Below are 21,402 nucleotides of genomic sequence, written 5' to 3'. Positions count from 1 at the left end.
CCGTCAGTTTTCACAGACTGTCCACAAACTTGGAAGGACTTTTTGATCAGATCCTTGTCCAGCTTGTCCCAGGCGGCGATCACCCAGTCCACAAGCAGGCGTCGGGCAGGCGCTTTTAGGTTTCCACCTCCAGCTGTGTACTGCTTATCTGCGTCCCCAGTCATCCACTGGTCGTAGGCATCATGCAGGCTCTGCTTGAAGGGCTGATTCCACATCACACTGTCCCGAATTTTCCGCTGCATATTGCACAACGCTCTCTTTAAACTTAACGTCAAACTTTCGTCTGGTTCGTTTGGTTGGTGCCATGTTTGTTTTTATTTCTCTGGTTTGTCTGCGTTACGTCCATTTACGTCACACGGTAGATGCGTTGTGTTATGGGAAATTTACAGTACCGTATTCACCGTAGTTTTTGCTCCTTCGTTTTTTGTTTTTTTTTACCCAGCCTATATTGAGGGAGGGGACTTTATTTGTCTGTGCAGGCCGTGCCCCTGTCCTATATTAGAGTAGATGCCTGTAATGGAATAGAGGCCACTATTAGAGGATTTACGGTATATATATATATATATATATCGATTGGATTTTGTTTAAATCGTTTACATGTAGACATTTATTGTTTTATTATCTGGCCACAAGGGGGTGCACGTGCATCCGGTGCACCAATGTAAAATCGCCAGTGTACAGTACTAAGAGTTTTGCAAACTCTTTCCAATGTGACTTTTGCTTGTTCTCCAATGTTCCTAACATGCCTAACAATATTCTGTTAAATCTTTCGACAGGGTTACCCCATGGGTAGTATGGAGTTGTTCTGATTTTCTGAATACCTGCGACTTCACATAGCTCCTTGATCAATCTGGATTCAAAATCAGGCCCTTGGTCGCTGTGCAACTGCTCAGGTATGCCATAACAAACAAAAAAGTCATCCCACAAGCAACTGTCCTCACTCTCTGGCATTTCGCCTTATATTATTTTTATATAGGACAGTAGGTAGACAGGAAAGGTGGGGGGAGAGAGAAGGGATGACATACAGCAAAGGACTGCAGGTCGGATTCTAACCCGGGTCGGCCGCGCGAAGGGCCGAGCCTTCGTAGTATGCGTGCTACCAGGTGAACTACCAGGACGCACAGGTTTTTGTTTTTCTCACTGGCATCTGGAGGACTGCTCCAAACGTATTTTCATTGTACTTGTACAGTGACAATAAAGTTACTTACTTATGGATATCCTTTGTGTTGCTACTATCGTCCTCAATCGACAGGAAATCCATACTCTAGGGGTCTCGTAGTCTTTGGGCTCTATCGTTGCATCGGCCTATGAACTGCGCTCAACGCCAGACGCAGCCCAGAGTAGTGGGCGTGGACCAGCGCACTTGATATTTTGGTATCGGCGCTACACGCAGCATTAAGCATTACAACCACGCCTTTTAAGTGTAAAATTATGCACTGATCTGCTCATTGGGTAAGTGCAGTAAACGAATCACATGCTTCACTTTTCAGTTCCAATTCCACGGAGCGATCCAGTCCGGCTTCAGAAAAGCCGAGGGCTCTGATCTCCCCCCCTCCCTTTTATCCCCTCTGTGTCTCCATATGTAGGCTATTATTCCATATTATTCTCAAACCAATCTAAATGCAGTTTAAATACTGCAAGCATGTAAATACGCTACACTATAGCAAGATCAAAGTGAAAATAATGTTCTAAACGCATCAGCTAGAAAAATATAGCCTATCCCTATATGATGAGATTAATTAGATTGGTGAAAGTTTGTCCAGAATGATATTGTTTTCTCTCCCCTGCTGCACAGGTAGGATGATGCACATAAATATAGCCTACATTATGTAAAGTCATTGCAGAAATGTGTTTTTATTGTAAAACTAAATGTGAAGTAGGGCCAATTTATTGGAGCAGACATCACAGTATAGCACATGACAGTAGAAGCGTGTTACGCTGTCACTTATCTAAATCACGTTAAATCGACGAGGGATATATATAGGCCCAGGATGACATATATGTTTCACATAGGGTTGGGTTTGGATTTCGCAATTTGATTTTGTCCTATATTGAAATGTTCTACAATAGCATGTTGTGGAACATTACACATTATTTAGATCTATTTCGATGTACCTTTCTATCTATTTAGGCAAATTTCGATGCGGTTTATTATCGAAATGTATTAGCCCAATGCATGCTGGGAGATTTCACATGTCTGGCTGTTGCAGGGAAGCCAGGCAGTGAATGTTTGCCCAGAATTATCTTGTTTTCTCTCGCCTTCACGGCACAGGTAGGATGATGCAATAGCCTCTGAATGTCACAGGCTCAAAACTGTCATGTTAGAAAAAACTGTCGTGTTGTTATACTATGTACGGTAGAACAACTTATTTTTTCTGAGAGAGAGAGAGAACTGGCAAACTTTTTTTCAAGCAGTCATATTGTGTCAGACTGATGAGCAAGAGAGAGGGAGTGACACAGAGAGAAGGGACAGAGGAAAGGGCAGAGGAGCGCTCCGCGCAACCAGCGCACTGAATAGGCCTGGTTTTCAAAAGCGCAAAGCGCTAAATTAACGCCAAGTGGGAAGATATCATTAGGCCGGTATTTAAGGCCGAAACGCCCATTCTCGCCCATTCTGGGACTGCGCCACGCCCATTTAGCCTAAAGCGCATCTCGGGGCCTAAAGCCATGTTGATATCTTCCCAAGGCAGGCGCAAGGCACGTTTTTTTGCGTGTAAGGCCAGTTTTTGCGCCGAAGGCCTGTGGGAGAATAGGGCCCTTTATGTTTACCAGGGGCGCTGCTTTTTCAGGAAGACCTTTTCTGCAAAACATTTACAAAATTTCCTGTAAAACTAGTTGGTATGTAACCTGGTCTCCATCCTGCCTTTTCCGGTATAATACATCGTCATGTAGTTCCAATAGATTCCATTCCCTTAGCAGGATTATTGACGATTTTCTCAGACCCTGAGTAAACCATGGTTTATCGACAGGTGTGTATGCTATCTGGAGAAGTGGAGGAGCACACCTATATGAGGAACCCCACCCCTATTTTACAATTGTAAAAACAAACCCTTGGAGAAAAGGCGTGGGAGCTCCGCTCCCCTGTGCTCCCACAGCACTACAACCCTGTTTATCTGTGTTACTGGATACAATCTTGCCTGGTTTCACAAGTGGAAAACAAATGTTGAAAGCAGAGTTGAATAGAGATAAGACAATTTAATAGGGTAAATGTGGATCTGGTTGCTTATACACAGCGTGAAGTATCATCAATCAGCCTTTCAAAGTGTTCATGATTTCATTTGCTGAAGATTCTGCCTTTTTATTTTTTAATTAATTGTTTATATTTTAATTTTTTTCAGCCCATTTCTGACACTTTACAATAGATAAAGTTGGTTCTTGGAGTTGGATATTTCCTGTGATTTTATCAGGGAGCAACAATGGCGACGGATAAAGAGAAGGGCTTGCAAGCGCTGAAGGATTTGAAAGAGGCAGAGTTCAACATGAAGGATCTAATGCAGAGTTAAGTCATGGGAAGATTAAAAAGGGGACATTTGAAAAAAGATAGAAGTTATCTAAACATGCCAACAATTTATATAAAGTGCAGGCTGTCATTGTATCTACTTTTGTTGACCTACATCCAGACAATAGATGTGCAGAGAGACAGGCAGCCTTGTGAGAGTATGTGTTCATTGTATTGTATTTGTGTTTAGTAATTTCTATGGATTTATAATAGACAGTGGGTGAATTCTCACTTTAGTCACCTTGTACATGTTGCATCGTCACTTTATCCATAACGCCAGTAAAGAGGGTCCTCAGGGGTATCAGAAAATCGAATTAGATCAAGCAGCCATAGAACAGAATGATTAAAGGCAATTATCAGGAAAAACACAAACAGCCTACTATTTCACCAGCGATACATCTGACAATTTGATTATTTGTGATTTTGAAATATTAATTGATCGATTTCAGACAGTAACATTTTGGAGATAGAAAATAAGCAGACATAAACATATATTTTTCAAATGAAAGCCTTCATGTTGTAATCCTTCAGAAGCAAAGTAGCCTGATATAAGCTGATTTTAGCCTGGTCCTCACTCCAACCAGCTCATTTTTCATTCCCTTTCTCTTCAGAGCAACACTTTGTGGATGAACATCGGGATGAGCTGATCCAGAGAGTGGCGATGGTCGCACCGATCTTGGATAAACTCCTGAAGGAGAATGTTGTCACGCAAGAAGGCTACAACAATGTGATATCTAAACCTACCACCCAGGAGCAGATGAGGGAACTGTATACGTCACTGAATGCTAGTGGGAATAGAGGCAAAGATATATTCTGTGATATCCTTAAGAAAGAGCAGAAATTTCTTGCAGAGGACCTTGAGAAACGGGACAATCAAGAAAATGGTAAGTTGGACAGTGATTAACAGAAGAACATCTAAGAGCAAGGGGCACTTAATTGGGTGGAAGATATGGGCAGAAATAGATGTTATGGAGTAGAATACTCTTCAGTTTATTGCATATTATATATATTGTTATGTATATGTGTACTATTTGTGAACATGTACATGGGTTCGCTGCATGTATCCCCAAGTCTGCTTTGTAGACACCTTGCTTGTTTCGGGTTAGTGCTTGATTATTATTATTAGTGATTGAGTAATTGATGTGCTGCCCCAGCCATGATAGACTCCTCTACCAGCCTACTTAAGCCTGTAACGAGCAGCTGAGACAATGGCTGACGATGGTCTGGAGACCAAAACGTTACTTTTTATTTTTTATGTTTGTATCACTTGTTACTTTTTTTGCATTATGGTGAATTAAAGCCGGATTTTTTGCATCCGTATGCCTAACTTTTTTTTAAGTGTGCGAGGCCTCTTCACTCTTTGTTTGGACTATTTACCTGGCCTCACGCACCTTGAGCAATCGGTTGTAAGCCTGAGTTTTAAAGAGCGCAAACTTGCTCTGCTACTACAGAAAATAGATGTGAAATTTAATTGTTTATATTTTAATTTGAATTGCTCAATTTGAATAGATGCATTAAGAACTTGATTCTCACTTTAGTCACGTTGTACATGTTGCATCATCACTTTCTCCATAATCCCAGTAATGTAGTTCCTCAGGGGTATCAGGCCTTTTATACAATCATTACCAATGTTATGTGTATTGTCTGAAAGGTTTCCCCCCAAGTAGTTTACATACATGAACATAACAAACAGCATGAGAAGTGCAGCTAGCTGTTTGGTTAACATACACAACCAGAGCTTTATGGGAATCAGCACAGTGTGGAATCCGATTGGTTGCATGAAACTCCTGGTTGTGTAATAATAACCGACTCAACAACAGCTACCTTATACCTTACACCAGTCAGGACCTGTTGTCCACCCAGCAGTAATGAGCTGAATAGAGTCCGTTGAGTTGCAAATGTGTAAATTATCAGTAAATGATTGCATTACTCTTTACTTGCCTCTCATTGATTTACTCTGTTGTTTATTCATTTAGAAACGTCTGCAGAGTGTCAACGTCAACACAAATGTAATATGAAGGAGAAATTTCAGTGTTTGTTTGAGGGGATTGCTAAAGCAGGAAACCCGACACTTGGGAATCAGATCTACACGGAGCTTGCCATGACAGTGGGAGAGAGTGGAGGTGTCAATGATGAACATGAGATCACACAGATTGAAGCAGCATCCAGAAGCCAGAGACCAGAAACACCAATCAAATGTCAAGACATCTTTAAACAGTTATCTGGAAGAGATAAACCAACCAAGACAGTGATGACACAGGGAGTGGCTGGCATTGGGAAAACAGTCTTAACAAAGAAGTTTACTCTGGACTGGGCTGAAGACAAAGCCAACGAGGATATAGAGTTCACATTTCCATTCACTTTCAGAGAGCTGAACCTGCAGAAAGATAGAGTGTGCAGCTTGGTGGAGCTTATTCATCACTTCTTTCCTAAGATTAAAGAAGCCGGAATCTACAGCTTTGACAAGTTTAACGTTGCGTTAATTTTTGACGGTCTGGATGAGTGTCGACTTCCTCTAGACTTCCAGAAGAACGAGATCCTGACTGATGTTACAGAGTCAGCATCACTGGACGTGCTGCTGACAAGCCTAATCAGGGGGAATTTGCTTCCCAAAGCTCGCATATGGATAACCACCCGACCTGCAGCAGCCAATCAGATCCCTGATGAGTATGTTGACGTGGTGACAGAGGTGAGAGGCTTCAATGACCTACAAAAGGAGGAGTACTTCAGGAAGAGATTCACAGATGAGGAGCAGGCCAACAGAATCATCTCCCACATCAAGACCTCACGAACCCTCCACATCATGTGCCACATCCCAGTCTTCTGCCACATGATTGCTAATGTTCTGGAGTCTGTGTTGAAAACCAATAAGAGAGAAGACCTTCCCAAGACCCTGACTGAGATGTACATCCACTTCCTGGTGATTCAGACAAAACGGCAGAACGTCAAGTTTCATGGGAAAACTGAGAAAGATTCACACTGGACACCAGAGAATAAGAAGATGATTCTCTCTCTGGGAAAACTGGCTTTTGAGCAGCTGGAGAAAGGCAATCTGATCTTCTATGAAGACGACCTGAAAGAGTGTGGCTTTGATATCACATCAGCCTCAAAGTACTCAGGAGTGTTCACACAGATATTTAAAGAGGAGCGTGGTGGGTGGGGGGACAAGGTGTTCTGCTTTGTCCATCTGAGCCTTCAGGAATTTCTGGCTGCTGTTCATGTCATGGTCTCATTCATCGATTCTGGTGTCAATCTGCTGTCAGAACCACAATCAAAATCCCTGTGGTCTCTGAAGTTAGGAGTCAAATCTAAACCAAATGTCTACCAGAGTGCTGTGGACAAGGCCTTAGAGAGCCAAAATGGACACCTGGACTTGTTCCTGCGCTTCCTCATGGGCCTTTCACTGCAGACCAATCAGAACCTCCTACGAGGCCTGCTGACACAGAGAGCAAGTAGCTCACAGACCAATCAGAAAACAGTCCAGTACATCAAGGAGAAGATAAAGAAGAATCTGTCTCCAGAGAGAAGCATCAATCTGTTCCATTGTCTGAATGAGCTGAATGACCGTTCTCTAGTGGAGGAGATCCAACAGTCCCTGACATCAGGAACTCTCTCCACAGGCAAACTCTCCCCTGCTCATTGGTCGGCTTTGGTCTTCATCTTACTGTCATCAGAAGAAGAGTTAGACGTGTTTGACCTGAAGAAATACTCTGCTTCAGAGGAGGCTCTTCTGAGGCTGCTGCCAGTGATCAAGGCCTCCAATAAATCTGTGTAAGTGCTTAGAAAACTGGATAGATTGAAACAAGGAGAAAATCAATGCTCTTGTTTGTCTCTATCACTAATTGCCAGACACTCACTCACTGATTCCCCATTGTTGAAACAGACATGTGTGGGTCTTGGCCATAGGGATAGGTACGTGCTAGAGAGCCGGGATTTGAGGGTTGTGTAGGGTTATTGACTAGGGACCTATGTGGGGTGTTTGGGGGGAGGGGTCATAGGGATATGAAGTAGGTGACATATAACAGTGACATATTATGTGTGTTGCTTGGGGGGGGCGGGGAATCAAGAGAGTGCTGTGGTCTAAAAGGTTTGTGATCATTCAGGAGCTCACACTCACACATACATTCATACCTGCAAGCTGACCAGTACAAGTCTGATCTGCTCGCCACAGGAGCATTTGGGGTGAAGGGCCTTGCTCAAGGGCACCTCAGTGGTGGTAATGCGTTCCACTTATCCCACCCAGATTTACCCTGCCATTAGTACAATTTTCAAAATTGTGAACTATGAACGTGAACTACTTCATTTAAAGCTGTGTGAACTGAACTTTGGGCTAGCTTTTATGTGAACTTGCACAACAGTGGACAGCAGTCTGGGTCTGGCTTAACTAGGCTTGCCTGGTCTTGTTCTCCTTCAGGCTGAGTGACTGCAATCTGTCAGAGAGAAGCTGTGAAGCTCTGGCCTCAGTTCTCAGCAGCCAGTCCTCTAGTCTGAGAGAGCTGGACCTGAGTAACAATGACTTGCATGATTCAGGAGTGAAACTCCTCTGTGCTGGACTGGAGAGTCCACACTGCAGACTGGAGACTCTCAGGTAATATCCATTCACTTTTTTTCCCCCTTTTTTCAATTGAATTGACTAGGGGTGTCACAATATATCGTCCCACGAAATTTCGCGATAGTAAAACGTCACGATATGTATCGTTGAGATTAAATCTCATATCGCAATTTTTTTTTTTTATTTTTTTTTTTTTTTATTTTTTTTAATAGACTAAGAAACGTCTTTGTTTGTTGAAGTTCAATGTGTGGAAAGTAGTTCAGTTGAACAAGTCTCTGAAGAGACACATGAGAAGTTATACAGGAGAGAAACCATTCAATTGAGTTTCTGGCAAAACTGTTTACTTGACAGGAAAAACTGAAGATGCATAAAAAATAGATTAAGAAAAGTCTTGTTGTTTGAGTTTGAAGAAAAACTGAAGATGCATAATGAGAATTTATACTGCTGAGAAACCTTTTAGTTCAAAGTAAATCTAAGTGACGGTGTAACTCATTCTATTTCAAGATAAGCCTTATCTCCAATCTCATGTTTTTTCTAGTTGTTATTGTAATAACAATTTCCCACAACAGCATGTTTTGTATTTGTGCATTTCAAATAAAATACTACTTTTCCAGTCATATATTGTCATTATTCAAGTTTAAAAAAATATTGTTAAAATCGTATCGTATCGTATCGTTATCGTGAACCCAGTATCGTGATACGTATCGTATCGTGAACTGAGTGTATCGTGACACCCCTAGAATTGACACATTTCTCCGAACTAAGGTCTGTGCTGACCTGAACTGTGTTGGATTTTTTTCTGCTTAATTTTTAAAAGTTTTGATGTCAACATGTAGCACTCTTTTGTAACTCCTGTCAATTACTTTCCATGACGATATTTCACCATTCCCTCTCCTTGCATCATCAGTTGATGCAAGGATTGCAAGGATGAATTTGACTGTATTGTGCAACTATTTTACAGCTGTATACATAAAGATATCGAACATATAGCTTGCTTTGGTGTGTGTGTGTGTGTGTGTGTGTGTGTGTGTGTGTGTGTGTGTGTGTGTGTGTGTGTGTGTGTGTCTGTGTGTGTAGGCTGTCAGCCTGTATGGTCTCAGAGGAAGGCTGTGCTTCTCTGGCCTCAGCTCTGAGCTCCAACCCCTCCCATCTGAGAAAGCTGGACCTGAGCTACAATTATCCAGGAGCATCAGGAGTGACGCTGCTTTCTGCTGGACTGGAGGATCCACACTGGAAACTGGACTCTCTCAGGTATGGAGAGGCAATATCTGCTAGAAGGCTGAGAATCACACACATTCTCTGTCACCCTGACTATGTTTACTGTACATCAGTCGCGGCAGGTGAGCTTGAAAGCAAGGGAGGTTAGTTACTAATTTTTTTATGATTTTTTTTTGTTTCTTTTGCAGTTTTAAGACAGATTTAGAGAAATATCTCAGTTTAATTTCGCATTAGGATTAGACTGTTGTGATGTCATTATTCAGTTTTAACCATCAATAATTGGTCCTTTTCTCATTATTTAATTTCTCAGAGTAAATACTGAATATTTATTTCGAGATTGTTGTCAATTATTTGTGCTCTTATGGTTATTATTAGCTTATTTACTCACTTCTACACTAGCTTAGATTGTGTTAATTATGGAAGGAATTATAGTGAAAATAGATTATCCCCCCTTTTTGCTGGGGACCCCCTTTGAAAACCACTGGCTTATAGGCTACAACTGCTGTGAGAAGCTGGTGATTTTTTGCACATTTACCAATATACTCATTTAGTTCCATTCAATTGCATGGAGGGGAAAGTTACCATCAGCTTTGAAGCGTTATTTACCCCCCCCCCCCCTCCCCCCCTCTTTCCAACATGCTAGGTTGACATGCTTGGTCCAAATCGATTCCTTGTTTCTTCTACTTTCATACGGTATAAAGATCATCACTCTAGCTTTAAAAGGGAGCTCCCTGTCAGCCATTGTTGTACTGGCCAAATTCAGTTTAAAAATGTGGGAGTTTAAGGTCACAGTTTTTATTTGCATTTTGACAGGCTATGCAGCATGAAACATTAATACAAAAGAAATAGCGCTGCTTGGTGGACCATTTGCATGCAGAATTGAACTTGAACTTAATTGACTTACTTGCACATCCATGCCGTCTGTAACCGGTGCGCGTACAGCCGATGACGTTGCAGTATCCCAGTGTTTGCTTTGTTGAGATTTCAGCCTCCATGTGTACCACGCCGCCCTCTCTAAACTCGCATTGTAGAAAGTCATGTTGGGCCGCTCGCACAATACAATGCAACGACTGTCTGGCTTGTGAGCTAACTTACTGCTTGATAAAAAAAAATAGGAAAAGAGAAAGGGGAAAGTATAATATGGTGCTACTGTCTGTAAATCTATCGATTAGCCTACTGCCAGGTGGTCACAGCAAAGTGGAGGTCATCACTTCCTAGTAGGCAATGGAGCTGGATTCCACAAGATTTTCAGACGCATTCATCATTGGACAATACAATGTTAATCTTAGCAATCTATCCAATCAACAACCAATTTGGTTGAATAAATTAATTGATTGGTATTGATTGGTAAGGGCGGTTTAGGCTTCAGCTAAAAATGATTGGTTGAAAAACACATCATTTCACTGTTCCCTGTGAATTGCGAGTGTTTTTCAACCAATCATATATTTGCATTAGATAAATTAGCAAAGAAATAATTACCCTCAGGGGTAATGTTTTTGTACCGTACCCCTGAGGGCCGGGCCAGACTACTGTCTGCATGGAGCTCTCCTTTCCATCAGTGCCCTACAGGTGTCACTGTTGTTAAAGCATTTTAAGAATATAATGAATGAAAAAAGGAGCATCCGCACATCAGAAAAAAACACATTTGATTGATATTTTATTAAAAAATATATATTATTATATAAAATCCCCAATCTCTTCTAAAAAATAGAGGAGGACCATCCTCCTCTCCCTCACTAGAAAAACCTCCTCTGCACATGCACACAATATTCTGTTCATTTTCTATTAGCATTCGCCCTTTAGGCTGGGTATAATCCCCTAGCGTGTCTGTTGCTGGTCTCCCAAAAATTATTCATGAGCTACAGCACGAGAAGACTGAAGAACTATGAGCGGCGTTAACCAGTGAGATGAGCCGTCATCTCACAAATCACAAATCCATGGCCGCTTCCCTCCTGGCGTTCAAAACTGTCAAGAATGCCGGTGCGCTTACATCACTGCAGATGACATGCACTACAAATGCTTTGTGTCTAGGACCGCGCCACACGGGGCTTGCTCTCCATCCCCAGCAGGCTGCCTGTCCCTACTGCAGAGAGCTGTCATATGAAAAGCTCCGCCGACGTGTGGAATACTTTGCCAACGTCGAGCTTGACGAAGCTGAAACCGCAAGCATCGCCACCGCGGCAGTCCCGCGAGTCGACCTTGCTCCACCAGCTCCCCTTACGACAGCAGCAGAGGACGATAATGGTGATGATGTCTTTTCCCTGGCCCCATCTGTCTCCCTTTCCCCACGTTCCCCGTCTGGAAACTTTGGGTCCGGGAAGATGCTCACTGGAGAAAAGGCATTAAAGAAAATTCCTGTTTTTTACACCCCATTATTAATTAATTATTATTATTATTAAAACAAGCTAACAGGCTAACAAATGAATAAACAAGACACAGATCACCAGTTACCTACCCTAGCCAACAGCAGTATGAAGCATGTCATTGGGGTTTTCAAGTGGGCACCTTCCTTCACCGATGTTTCGTTAAGTTAGGCCCACGACACCTCAAGAAGGCTTAACGGTGTAATCCAGCGTCCTGGAAACCCCCCCCTCCATGCTACCACCGCACAACTGCATATTACCTCAGTATCTAAGCCTAGCTATCCAGGTCGGTTCGGTATGACATTCTTAACTATACCACCACTGTCAATGATTCAGCCCTGTTGATGTGGACCATCAATCATGACCAACAACAAACAATCAATCTTACCTTAGCGAGCTCCCCAGCTAGCATGTTTCCTCTTTAGCCACAGCCATTCACTTGCTCGTTCTGCTGCCTGAGACATGTTGCTAACCGCAAGCTTCAGGCTCCGTCCCCGAATGCCCAACTCGGTTAGTAGGGCAATAATGGACTTTGCCACAAAACCATGGCAGCCCACCTCTACAGGCCACACTCGAGCCCTCCAACCTCGCTGTTCTGCCTCTGCTGCCATTTTAGCATACATAGCTTTCTTGCGCTCATAAGCCCCCAGGGGACTTTGAGTTCGATAAAATAAACTATCTTCTCTACCTCAGACCACAGTAACAAGTCCGGACGTAGCCGGGTCCTAACTATATATGCTGGGATGACTAGCTGTTCATTCAAGTCAACCCTCATTTCCCAGGCTCCACCTACACTTAGCTGCCCTAACTTGTGCCTGACCTTAATTGGTCTAATCTTTTCTCCCTCACATACAAATTTGATCTGTCTAGTCTCTTTGCTAGCAACTAGAGAATTTACTTCTAGCCGCTTTTCCTCAACTGGAGCTGCCAAACATTTCAACACCTGGTTGTGACGCCAGGTGTATCGCCCCTGGGAGAGACTGACCTTACACCCTGACAGTATATGCCTCAGTGTACATACACTAGAACACAACGGGCAGGCACCATCCTCGCCCAACCACTGATTTAAGTTCTGGGGAGATGGTAGCACATCATAAGTAGCCCCTATAATAAATCTAATTCTGCTGGCCTCCATGCTCCACAACTCTCTCCACTTCAACTTTCTCTTCTGGACACTCTCCCAGTTCCCCCACTGTCCTTGCTTTGCCTGCGACACTGCCTTAGTATATCTTACTGCCTCCTCTTGCCTATGTACTTCTTCAACTACCATCTTCCTCTTTTCTATTACTGATGCCTTGTTCCACACAGGTTTCCCTATGCACAACCCTAAGCCTCCACGCCCGTGCTGCACCTGGCCTATGAGATCCCTGTGAGCTGACTGTGCTTGCTGCACTGCCTCCTTTGGGTTCCACTTCCTCCCTGTTTTAACTGTGGGCGCTACACTCCTAACCACTGGATCCTTTGACTGAGTCAGAGTAATTTCCAGTCTAACCTTAGCACACTTGAACTCCTCTGTCAGGCTAGATAATGGCAATTCCAATATGCCTTTCCCATATAAGGCTGCACTGCTTAGGCAGCGTGGGACTCCGAGCCATTTCCTAATGAATGAGTTAATCATCCTTTCTAGCTTTTCTACCTTTGAAAGGGGAACCTCATACACTGTCAGTGGCCACATCAACCGAGGCAACAATCCAAACTGCAAACACCACAACTTTAACTTTCCTGGGAGCCCTGACTTGTCTATACTTGAAATACCTTAAATCATTTCCTGCCTCACCTCCTCAAACTGTCCCTTATCACTGAGACTTGCATCATACCATCTTCCCAAACTCTTGACTGGTTTCTCTAACACTGTAGGCACCACCTCATCATTTATAACAAACTTCTTACCTACTACCCTCCCTTTAATAAGTAAGTTAAGTAAGTTATATATAAGTAAGTTATCCTTTATTTATCCCCTTGGGGAAATTCATCCTCTGCATTTGACCCATCCTCTACTAGGAACCTTCCTAGAACTAGGAGCAGTGGGCAGCCACTGTGCAGCGCCCGGGGACCAACTCCAGTTATTTTGCCAGTACCTTGGTCAGGGGCACTGACAGGAGTATTAACCCTAACATACATGTCTTTCTTTGATGGTGGGAGGAAACCGGAGCACCCGGAGAAAACCCACACGAACACGGGGAGAACATGCAAACTCCACACAGAAAGGACCTGGGACGGACCGGGGTTCGAACCCGGGACCTTCTTGCTGTGAGGCAACAGTGTTAACCACTGAGCCACCGTACCCGCCTTTAATGATTTAAATACTCCTGGACTTACTTGGCTTCACTTTCATTCTAGCCCACTGCAGATTACAATTAAACTTATGCAACAATCTGCTAGTACATGGAGCAGTTGACGTCATAGTCGTCATACCATCCATGTATGCCCTAATTGGAGGGAGCCACAGCCCTCCCTGCAGCCTTTCTCCACCCACTACCCATTTTGAAGCCCTAATAATGATCCTCATTGCCATGGTAAAAGCTAATGGGGAAATTGTACACCCTGCCATAATGCCTATCTCCAGCTGCTGTCAAGCTGTAGTGTACTCTGCTGTGGTAAAGCAGAGTTGAATATCTAAGAAGTAGGCTTTAACTAAGCTCTTTATACTACCTGGCTGGCACTCGAAAGAAATCAAAAGCCTCCCATAACAGACTATGCGGCACTGACCCGAAAGCATTAGCCAGGTCTCTCTTCTCATGCCTAGCTGACTGGATTTGGTGCCAGATCATGCTGGTGTGCTCTAAGCACCCGGAGAAGCCGGGAATTCCAGCCTTTTGCACCGAAGTATCTATTAGCCTATTCTTTTCTAGGTAACTAGACAGCCTCTGTGCCACAACACTAAAGAAAACCTTCCCTTCAACATTAAGGTCTAAACTCACTTATCTCTAATGAGTCCCTTTCTTTAGGAATGAAGATGCCCCTTGCTCTGCGCCACGCCTTAGGAATAACCTGCTTCTTCCAGACTCCCTTCATCAGCTTCCATAGAAACTGCAACACATGTGGAGCACTCTTATACAGCTGGTAGGGGACTCCATTAGGACCCGGGGCTGAAGAGGCCCTTGCACGTCTCACTACTCCTTGAACTTCTTTCCACCTTGGTGGGCTATCATCACACTGGCTCTCTATTTCACCAATAGGTGGAATATCAGCAGGGACTGTCATCTCTCTAAACCTTTCCCTATCTTTGTGAACCTCCTCCAAATACTCCTCAAGCTTCTGCTTAGGTACCATAAGGCTACCATTCTTCTCCTTACTAAACTATGACATCACAAATCTAAATGGATCCTTATAGAATGCTATTCTAGCTCTCTCTTTCTTTTTCCTATTTTTCCTAATGCTCTCTGCTCTTCTTAAAACTGCCAACCGCTCCCTCACATCTGACTGCAAGCAATCAATGCATTCCTTCTCAACCTCTGTAGCTTTCCTCCACTGCCTCTTAAGCTGTCTTCTCTGATGGATAAGTATCTATCTCTTGTTGGCGCCTAGATTTAACTACCTCACCCTCTAGTTTCTTCATTTTCTCAAAGACGCCAAACCTTTCTTTACCATAATCATAAATAAGATCTCCCATTTTCTCCAACTTACTCTCAGCAGTTCCTTTAAGCTTCCCCCTCTTTGGCTGGCTGGCCTCTCTGCCTTCCTCAGTGCTAGGACCTGCCTCAACATCAGGGGTGCTGATGTCCTGCGAGCTGTGGGTTACTTCCTGTCACTGGACTTCACCCGACTGACTTGATAAACTTCTTAAGAAATAATTATCAATGCGGGGTCCCTGTGTTCCCTCTACCAAGCACCTCTTCCTGCCTTGATGGATTCTAAGGCCCTTTAAAGTTGTTACCTTCTGCCAGCCACACAAGCAAACCTGACGCTTCTTCCCATCTAGATCTGAACTAGTGGCTTCCACTGACATGTTTTCCCTACTCATAGTCAAGTCCGTTCCAGAGTCAATAACCGTGTCAACCATAGGTGAGTCATCTTCCGCCCCTGCTCTCGCAGACTTTAGGGGTGTTTTTACATAATTCTGTTTCATAGCAAGTTTGGGTGTAACCAATGGCCTATTGGCCTTGGCTACTGCCACAATGAGCAGCTAAACCATCTAATCCCTCCTGTCAGCTGTCTTTCCATGCTGTTACTAGGTCTTTCCCTAGTTGTCAGCTACACTATTCACAACAGTCACTAACCTAAGCTAGCTTTAGTATTAATTAATACACAGGACAAGATGTTACTATTCCTCGTGCCCGAGGAAAAACACATTTAGAAGCCCAATTCAGAAAAACAAGCTAACATGCTAACAAACTAATAAACAAGACACAAATCACCAGTTACCTAACCTAGCCAACAGCAGTATGAAGCATGTCATTGGGGTTTTCAAGTGGGCCCCTTCCTTCACCGATGTTTCGTTAAGTTAGGCCCACGACACCTCAAGAAGGCTTAACGGTGTAATCCAGCATCCTGGAAACACCCCCCTCCATGCTACCACCACACAACTGCATATTACAAGACCAGACCTTATTTCCACCTTAACATATCGTCGCCAGGACCTCGAATCTCCAAAACAGCAACTTTTCAGGAAGTAAAAAAAACCTGTTTGCTCTTAAAATACTGAACCAAACGTCGTCAAAGTTGGCACGTCTTAATTATAGTTAGTTTCCCGCTGAATGTGTCATTACTTTATTAATATCTTACCTGGATGAGCTCAAATGATGTTGCTTATATTATTATTATTATTATCAGTCCGACTTGGAAGCACTCTCTCCCGGCCAGTCAGGCGCTGATGGCCGCCTCGCCTCTGGTATGCTCATGCACGAGCCCCAAGCTCCGGGCCGCCGGGGCGCGCGCATGAGCAGCAGCAGTGCTCTGAGCCTCTCATGGCCGAGGCGGGGGCTTTGGCATGGGGTGAGAACAGTCTGACATAACGTAGCGTTAACGTTACTTTATTCAGTTCTCTCTCCTATCCACTCAAGAGGTTTCCACTACTCTTTTATCCTCTCTCTCCTTTGCTCTTGACTCTCTCTGCCCTCTGCCCTCTCACCTCGAAACCTCCTCGATCCTCTCCCCCTGCTCCTTGGTTGTCTGAATCTCTGCGAACTCATCGAACAGAGCTTCGGGCAGCTGAGAGGAAATGGAGAAAAACACAGAACCCTAGGGATCTCTCTGCTTACCACCTTATCCACTCTAACTTTACATGTGCTGTCTCAACAGCAAAAACCTCCTTCATTTCTGAAATCCAGTCCTCTGTCTCAAACCCCAGCAAACTATTTTCAACCTTCTCCTCTGTCCTCAACCCTCCCTCACCTCCCCCACCATCCTCCCTCTCTGGTGATGATTTTGTAACCTTCTTTGCTAAGAAGGTAGATGACATCAGCTCTTCTTTACCCCCTCCAGTCAATAGCTGCAACACTCCCGACTCCAACTCTCTGACCCCTGCTACAGGACCTCCTTCTCTCCCCTCTCGCCCGAAGAGGTCCTTAAGCTTGTCATGTCTAACCGTGCCACCTCCTGCAGCCTTGATCCTATTCCTTCCTCTCTTTTCCAATCCATCTCCACTGATATATCTCCCTTCCTCACTACCCTTATCAACTCCTCTCTATCCTCTGGTCTTGTGCCAGGTCCTCTAAAGACTGCTAGAGTCAAGCCACTCCTTAAGAAACCCTTCCTTGACCATACTGCCATCCAGAACTACCGATCTGTCTCTCTTCTCTCATTCATTTCCAAAACCCTTGAACAGGCTGCTTCCGAACAACTTTCTCTCTATCTCTCCCAGAATTACCTACTAGATCCTCTACAATCGGGCTTCAAGGCTTCTCACTCTACTGAGATGGCTCTCCTTTCAGTCACTGAGGCCCTACACACTGCTAAGGCCTCATCCCTCTCCTCTGTCCTTGTCCTCCTTGACTTGTCTGTAGCTTTTGATACAGTGAATAACCAGATTCTTCTCTTTACTCTCTCTGATCTACGCATCTCAGGATCTGCACTCTCCTGGTTTGCCTCATATCTCTCTAACCGCTCATACCAGGTTCTATGGCGAGGATCCCTATCCAGATCCTGTACTCTTAGCACAGGTGTGCCCCAGGGCTCAGTCCTGGGCCCCTTGCTATTCCTTCTCTATATCAGATCTCTTGGTCATGTGATCTCATCTCATGGCTTCTCTTATCACTGATATGCTGACGACACTCAGCTCTACCTCTCTTTCCCCCCCTCAGACACCCAAATCGAGGCACGTATCGCTGCATGCCTCAAAGACATTGGTGCTTGGATGTCTGCCCACCATCTCAAGCTGAATCTTGGTAAGACAGAGCTACTCTTCCTCCCCGGGAAAGACTGTCCCCTCACCGATCTCTCCATATCCATTGACAACACTACGGTGTTTCCCTCTCAAACAGCTAAGAACCTTGGAGTGATCCTTGACAATCAGCTGTCCAACTCAGCCTACATCGCAGCAACTGCCCGCTCCTGTAGGTTCTCCCTGTACAACATCTGCAAAATCCGTCCGTTTCTCACAAGGGAAGCAACACAACTCCTGGTCCAGGCACTGGTCATCTCTCGCCTGGACTACTGCAATGTTCTTCTGGCTGGGCTACCTGCTGCAGCCATCCGACTGCTTCAGCTCATTCAGAACGCTGCAGCCCGTCTGGTATTCAACCAACCCAAATTCTCTCATGTCACTCCCCTCTTCCGGGACATTCACTGGCTTCCCATCTCGGCACGCATTAAATTCAAAACACTGGTTCTGGCCTACAGGGCAGTACACCTGACAGCCCCCCTGTACTTACAATCTATGGTCAGGCTCCAAATCTCTCACCGTTCCCTCCGCTCCTCCACCAGTGCAGGACGCCTCGCCCCTCCTCCACTACGGGGGCTCAAAAGTCGCTCATCCCGTTCGCGACTCTTCTCGTCCCTGGCACCTCAATGGTGGAACGAGCTTCCACCTTCGGTCAGGACAGCCGAATCACTGCCGATCTTTCGGAAAAGACTAAAGACACACCTTTTCAGGCTCCATGGGCCCTTCTTGAACTAACTTCTTTCTCTCTTAAAAAAAAAACTAACCTGAACTAAACTTGTACCACTGTTCCTTCAGAAGTTGTAGTTGTCATAGACTGTGTTGCATAGTTGATTGCTCTATTGCTGACAAAAATGTGTTATTGTAAGTCACTTTGGATAAAAGCATCTGCCAAATAACATAATGTAATGTAATGTAATTCTTGACAGAGAAGAGCAGACAGAGGGAGAGCAGTTAAAACCAGTGGTGTATAAAAAAAGGTGAACAAGAACACAGTGCCAGGGAATAACAATGTTTAATTTCTAAAATATTAAAATACAAAAACAGTGGCTATCTAAATCTAAATAATAAAAGACAGGGAGTTAAAATGCAGCTATCCAAAATGTAATTTAAAATGCAGCAGCTAAAAATGTCCTCTTTAAAATGCAGCAGCTAAAATGGCCAGGCTAAACCTCTGGGCCTGGCCCATAAAGTGCACGTGCTGGGTCACTGGGGGGAATCCTGCATCCGCCATCCAGGGGCCTCCTCTCCTCTTCAGGTCGAACCTGCAGGCGGAAACTGGAGGGGAGTCAACTGTCCTTTTTTTGTTATACCATTACTCGGCAATACCACAGACACAGGAAACACCTGGATTGTCGGAGACTTACGCGGAAGGGAGAGATTTGACTCTCCCTCTGCTGGCCGCTAGCGAGCGGTGTTTCAAGGCTGGGTCTGGTCCAGGTCTGCCCCACTGCTTCTCGTCAGTTGCTCCGGCCAGGTTTAAAACAGGTTGCTGCTGCTGCTGCTTGGTTCTGCTGCTCTAGCGGCGAGCCGGGGAGCCTCACCCCGCCTGTGGGTCTCAGTAGCCTTGGTGGGCAACGTTAGGGTCTCCCCCTCTCTCTCCCATTTCCCGTCAGTCCTCTACGGTGCGCCCATAGGTACGCTGGGAGAGAGAGGGGCCTAGCCGCAACGGCGCATTTGCCCACCCCTTACCTCCTTACCCACAGGCAGAGCCGTCAGCTGCTCCCCTCTCCGCCGCTTCTCGTCTGATGTGCTCCACTGTCAGTCACTGTCCTCACTGTCCTCCCACGTTCCTGTATCAACAGTTTCTATACCCCCCACCAACAGGTTAAGTCCGTCCTCTGGAGCCAGCCAATTGGTTGGCTCAGCTCTCTCTTTTTCTCTGATAGGCCACCTGCACTGTCCATCTCTCTTGTCACAGGTGTGTTTCACTCAGCACAGATTGTTGGTGATTGACGCCAAATGAGCAACAGGTGTGTAGCCATGGTCAAGCTTGAGACAATTAACAAAAACCAAGTCTAGACAATAAGAGCATGCATAAATTCAAAAGGACACAACAAAACAACCCAAAAATAATTAAGTAAGTAAGTAATCTTTATTTGTATAGCGCTTTTCAAAACAAAGTTACAAAGTGCTTCACAAAACATGGTAAAAGATAATACATACTCACAGGTAAAAAATAATGTAAAAAATAGTATAAAACACCAAAATAAAACAATATAAAATAGGATCATTAAAATAATACAAATCAAATAAATAAAAACGACAAATGCTGTAAAAGAGAAGGCGTTCCTGTAAAAATGAGTTTTAAGAAGTGATTTAAAAGAATTTACTGAATTTGCTAGCCTAACGTCCTCAGGAAGGGAGTTCCATAACCGCGGGGCTCGAACAGCAAATGCCCGGTCTCCTTTAGTAGCGAGGCAGGTTTTCGGAACATTTAAAAGAGTCAGACTAGAGGAACGCAGGCAGCGGGCTCATAAGGTGCTAATAAATTTAAAATGTAAGTAGGAGCAAGGCCATGTAGTGCTTTAAAAGTAACCAGTAAAATCTTAAAATCACATCTATACTTAACAGGAAGCCAGTGAAGGGAGACGAGGATGGGTGTAATATGGTCTTGTCTCTTGGCGTTTGTTAAAAGTCTGGCTGCTGCATTTTGTATCAGCTGGAGACGGGAAATTTATTTTTGACTGAGTCCTGAATATAGAGAATTGCAGTAGTCTAGTCGTGAGGAGATGAATGCATGGATGACTTTTTCAAGGTCCGTTTGTGACAGGAAGGCTCTGATTTTGGCTATGTTTCTAAGCTGTAGAAAACAGGATTGGACTACCTTTGTGATTTGTTTGTCAAAACCTAACTCGGAGTCAAAAATCACTCCCAGATTTCGGGAGATTAAACACTGCAAACAAAACTTGCACATGCTTGTAAGTAAAGCACTGCAAAGGAAATAATAAAGAAATACAAAACACTGTCTCACTGCCCGGCTCACATATACCTCGGTTTCAAAAAGTCATGGTATCAAAACCATTAAGTTTTGCCGTCATACCTTCCCCACGGTATCACCTGTTTCCCCCTGAGAGAGAAAGTGACCAGACAGAGTGCCGTTATGGGCCCCTCCCCCCAGCTGCCCAGTCTCAGCAATCAGTGTAGCTGTGATCGTCAAGAAGTCATCAAGTCAATCGTTTACTCCCGTGTGTAGGCTATTGTAATTCAACGTGATAATGGCTGCTGAAGGAGAATCCCCAGAACGTTCCCCCGGCGGCGGGCTGCGGGCCCCGTCGAAAAAGACAAACTCTGCGGTGTGTGGGAATATTTTTGGTAAAAGCAGGGATGGCCAGGGAGGATTAGAGGGGGCAATGCCTCAAACATGAATCAGCACATCTACAGGAACAACACCCGTCCTTCCTTATTTGCCAAATTCAAGGTACGTTAAACGTCTTTCGTCATCATACAT

At 44.4% G+C, this 21,402-nt stretch overlaps 1 protein-coding gene across 1 annotated transcript in view; it reads left to right on the top strand.

The window, feature by feature from the left end:
- LOC310779384 (protein NLRC3-like) overlaps window positions 1-21,402 on the top strand; it is a 73,453-nt gene that overhangs the window by 10,417 nt on the left and 41,634 nt on the right. The window contains exons 3-8 of the mRNA XM_083639921.1: window positions 777-893; window positions 3,408-3,498; window positions 4,111-4,383; window positions 5,476-7,270; window positions 7,914-8,087; window positions 9,129-9,302. Coding sequence (XP_083496047.1) covers window positions 3,417-3,498; window positions 4,111-4,383; window positions 5,476-7,270; window positions 7,914-8,087; window positions 9,129-9,302 — 2,498 coding nt within the window. The 5' untranslated portion in view covers window positions 777-893; window positions 3,408-3,416. The remainder of the gene's footprint in view (window positions 1-776; window positions 894-3,407; window positions 3,499-4,110; window positions 4,384-5,475; window positions 7,271-7,913; window positions 8,088-9,128; window positions 9,303-21,402) is intronic.

This window comes from Poromitra crassiceps (assembly GCF_964638095.1).
Source record: "Poromitra crassiceps genome assembly, chromosome: 7".
Taxonomy (NCBI): domain Eukaryota; kingdom Metazoa; phylum Chordata; class Actinopteri; order Beryciformes; family Melamphaidae; genus Poromitra; species Poromitra crassiceps.
This window is presented reverse-complemented; position numbering and strand designations above follow the sequence as displayed.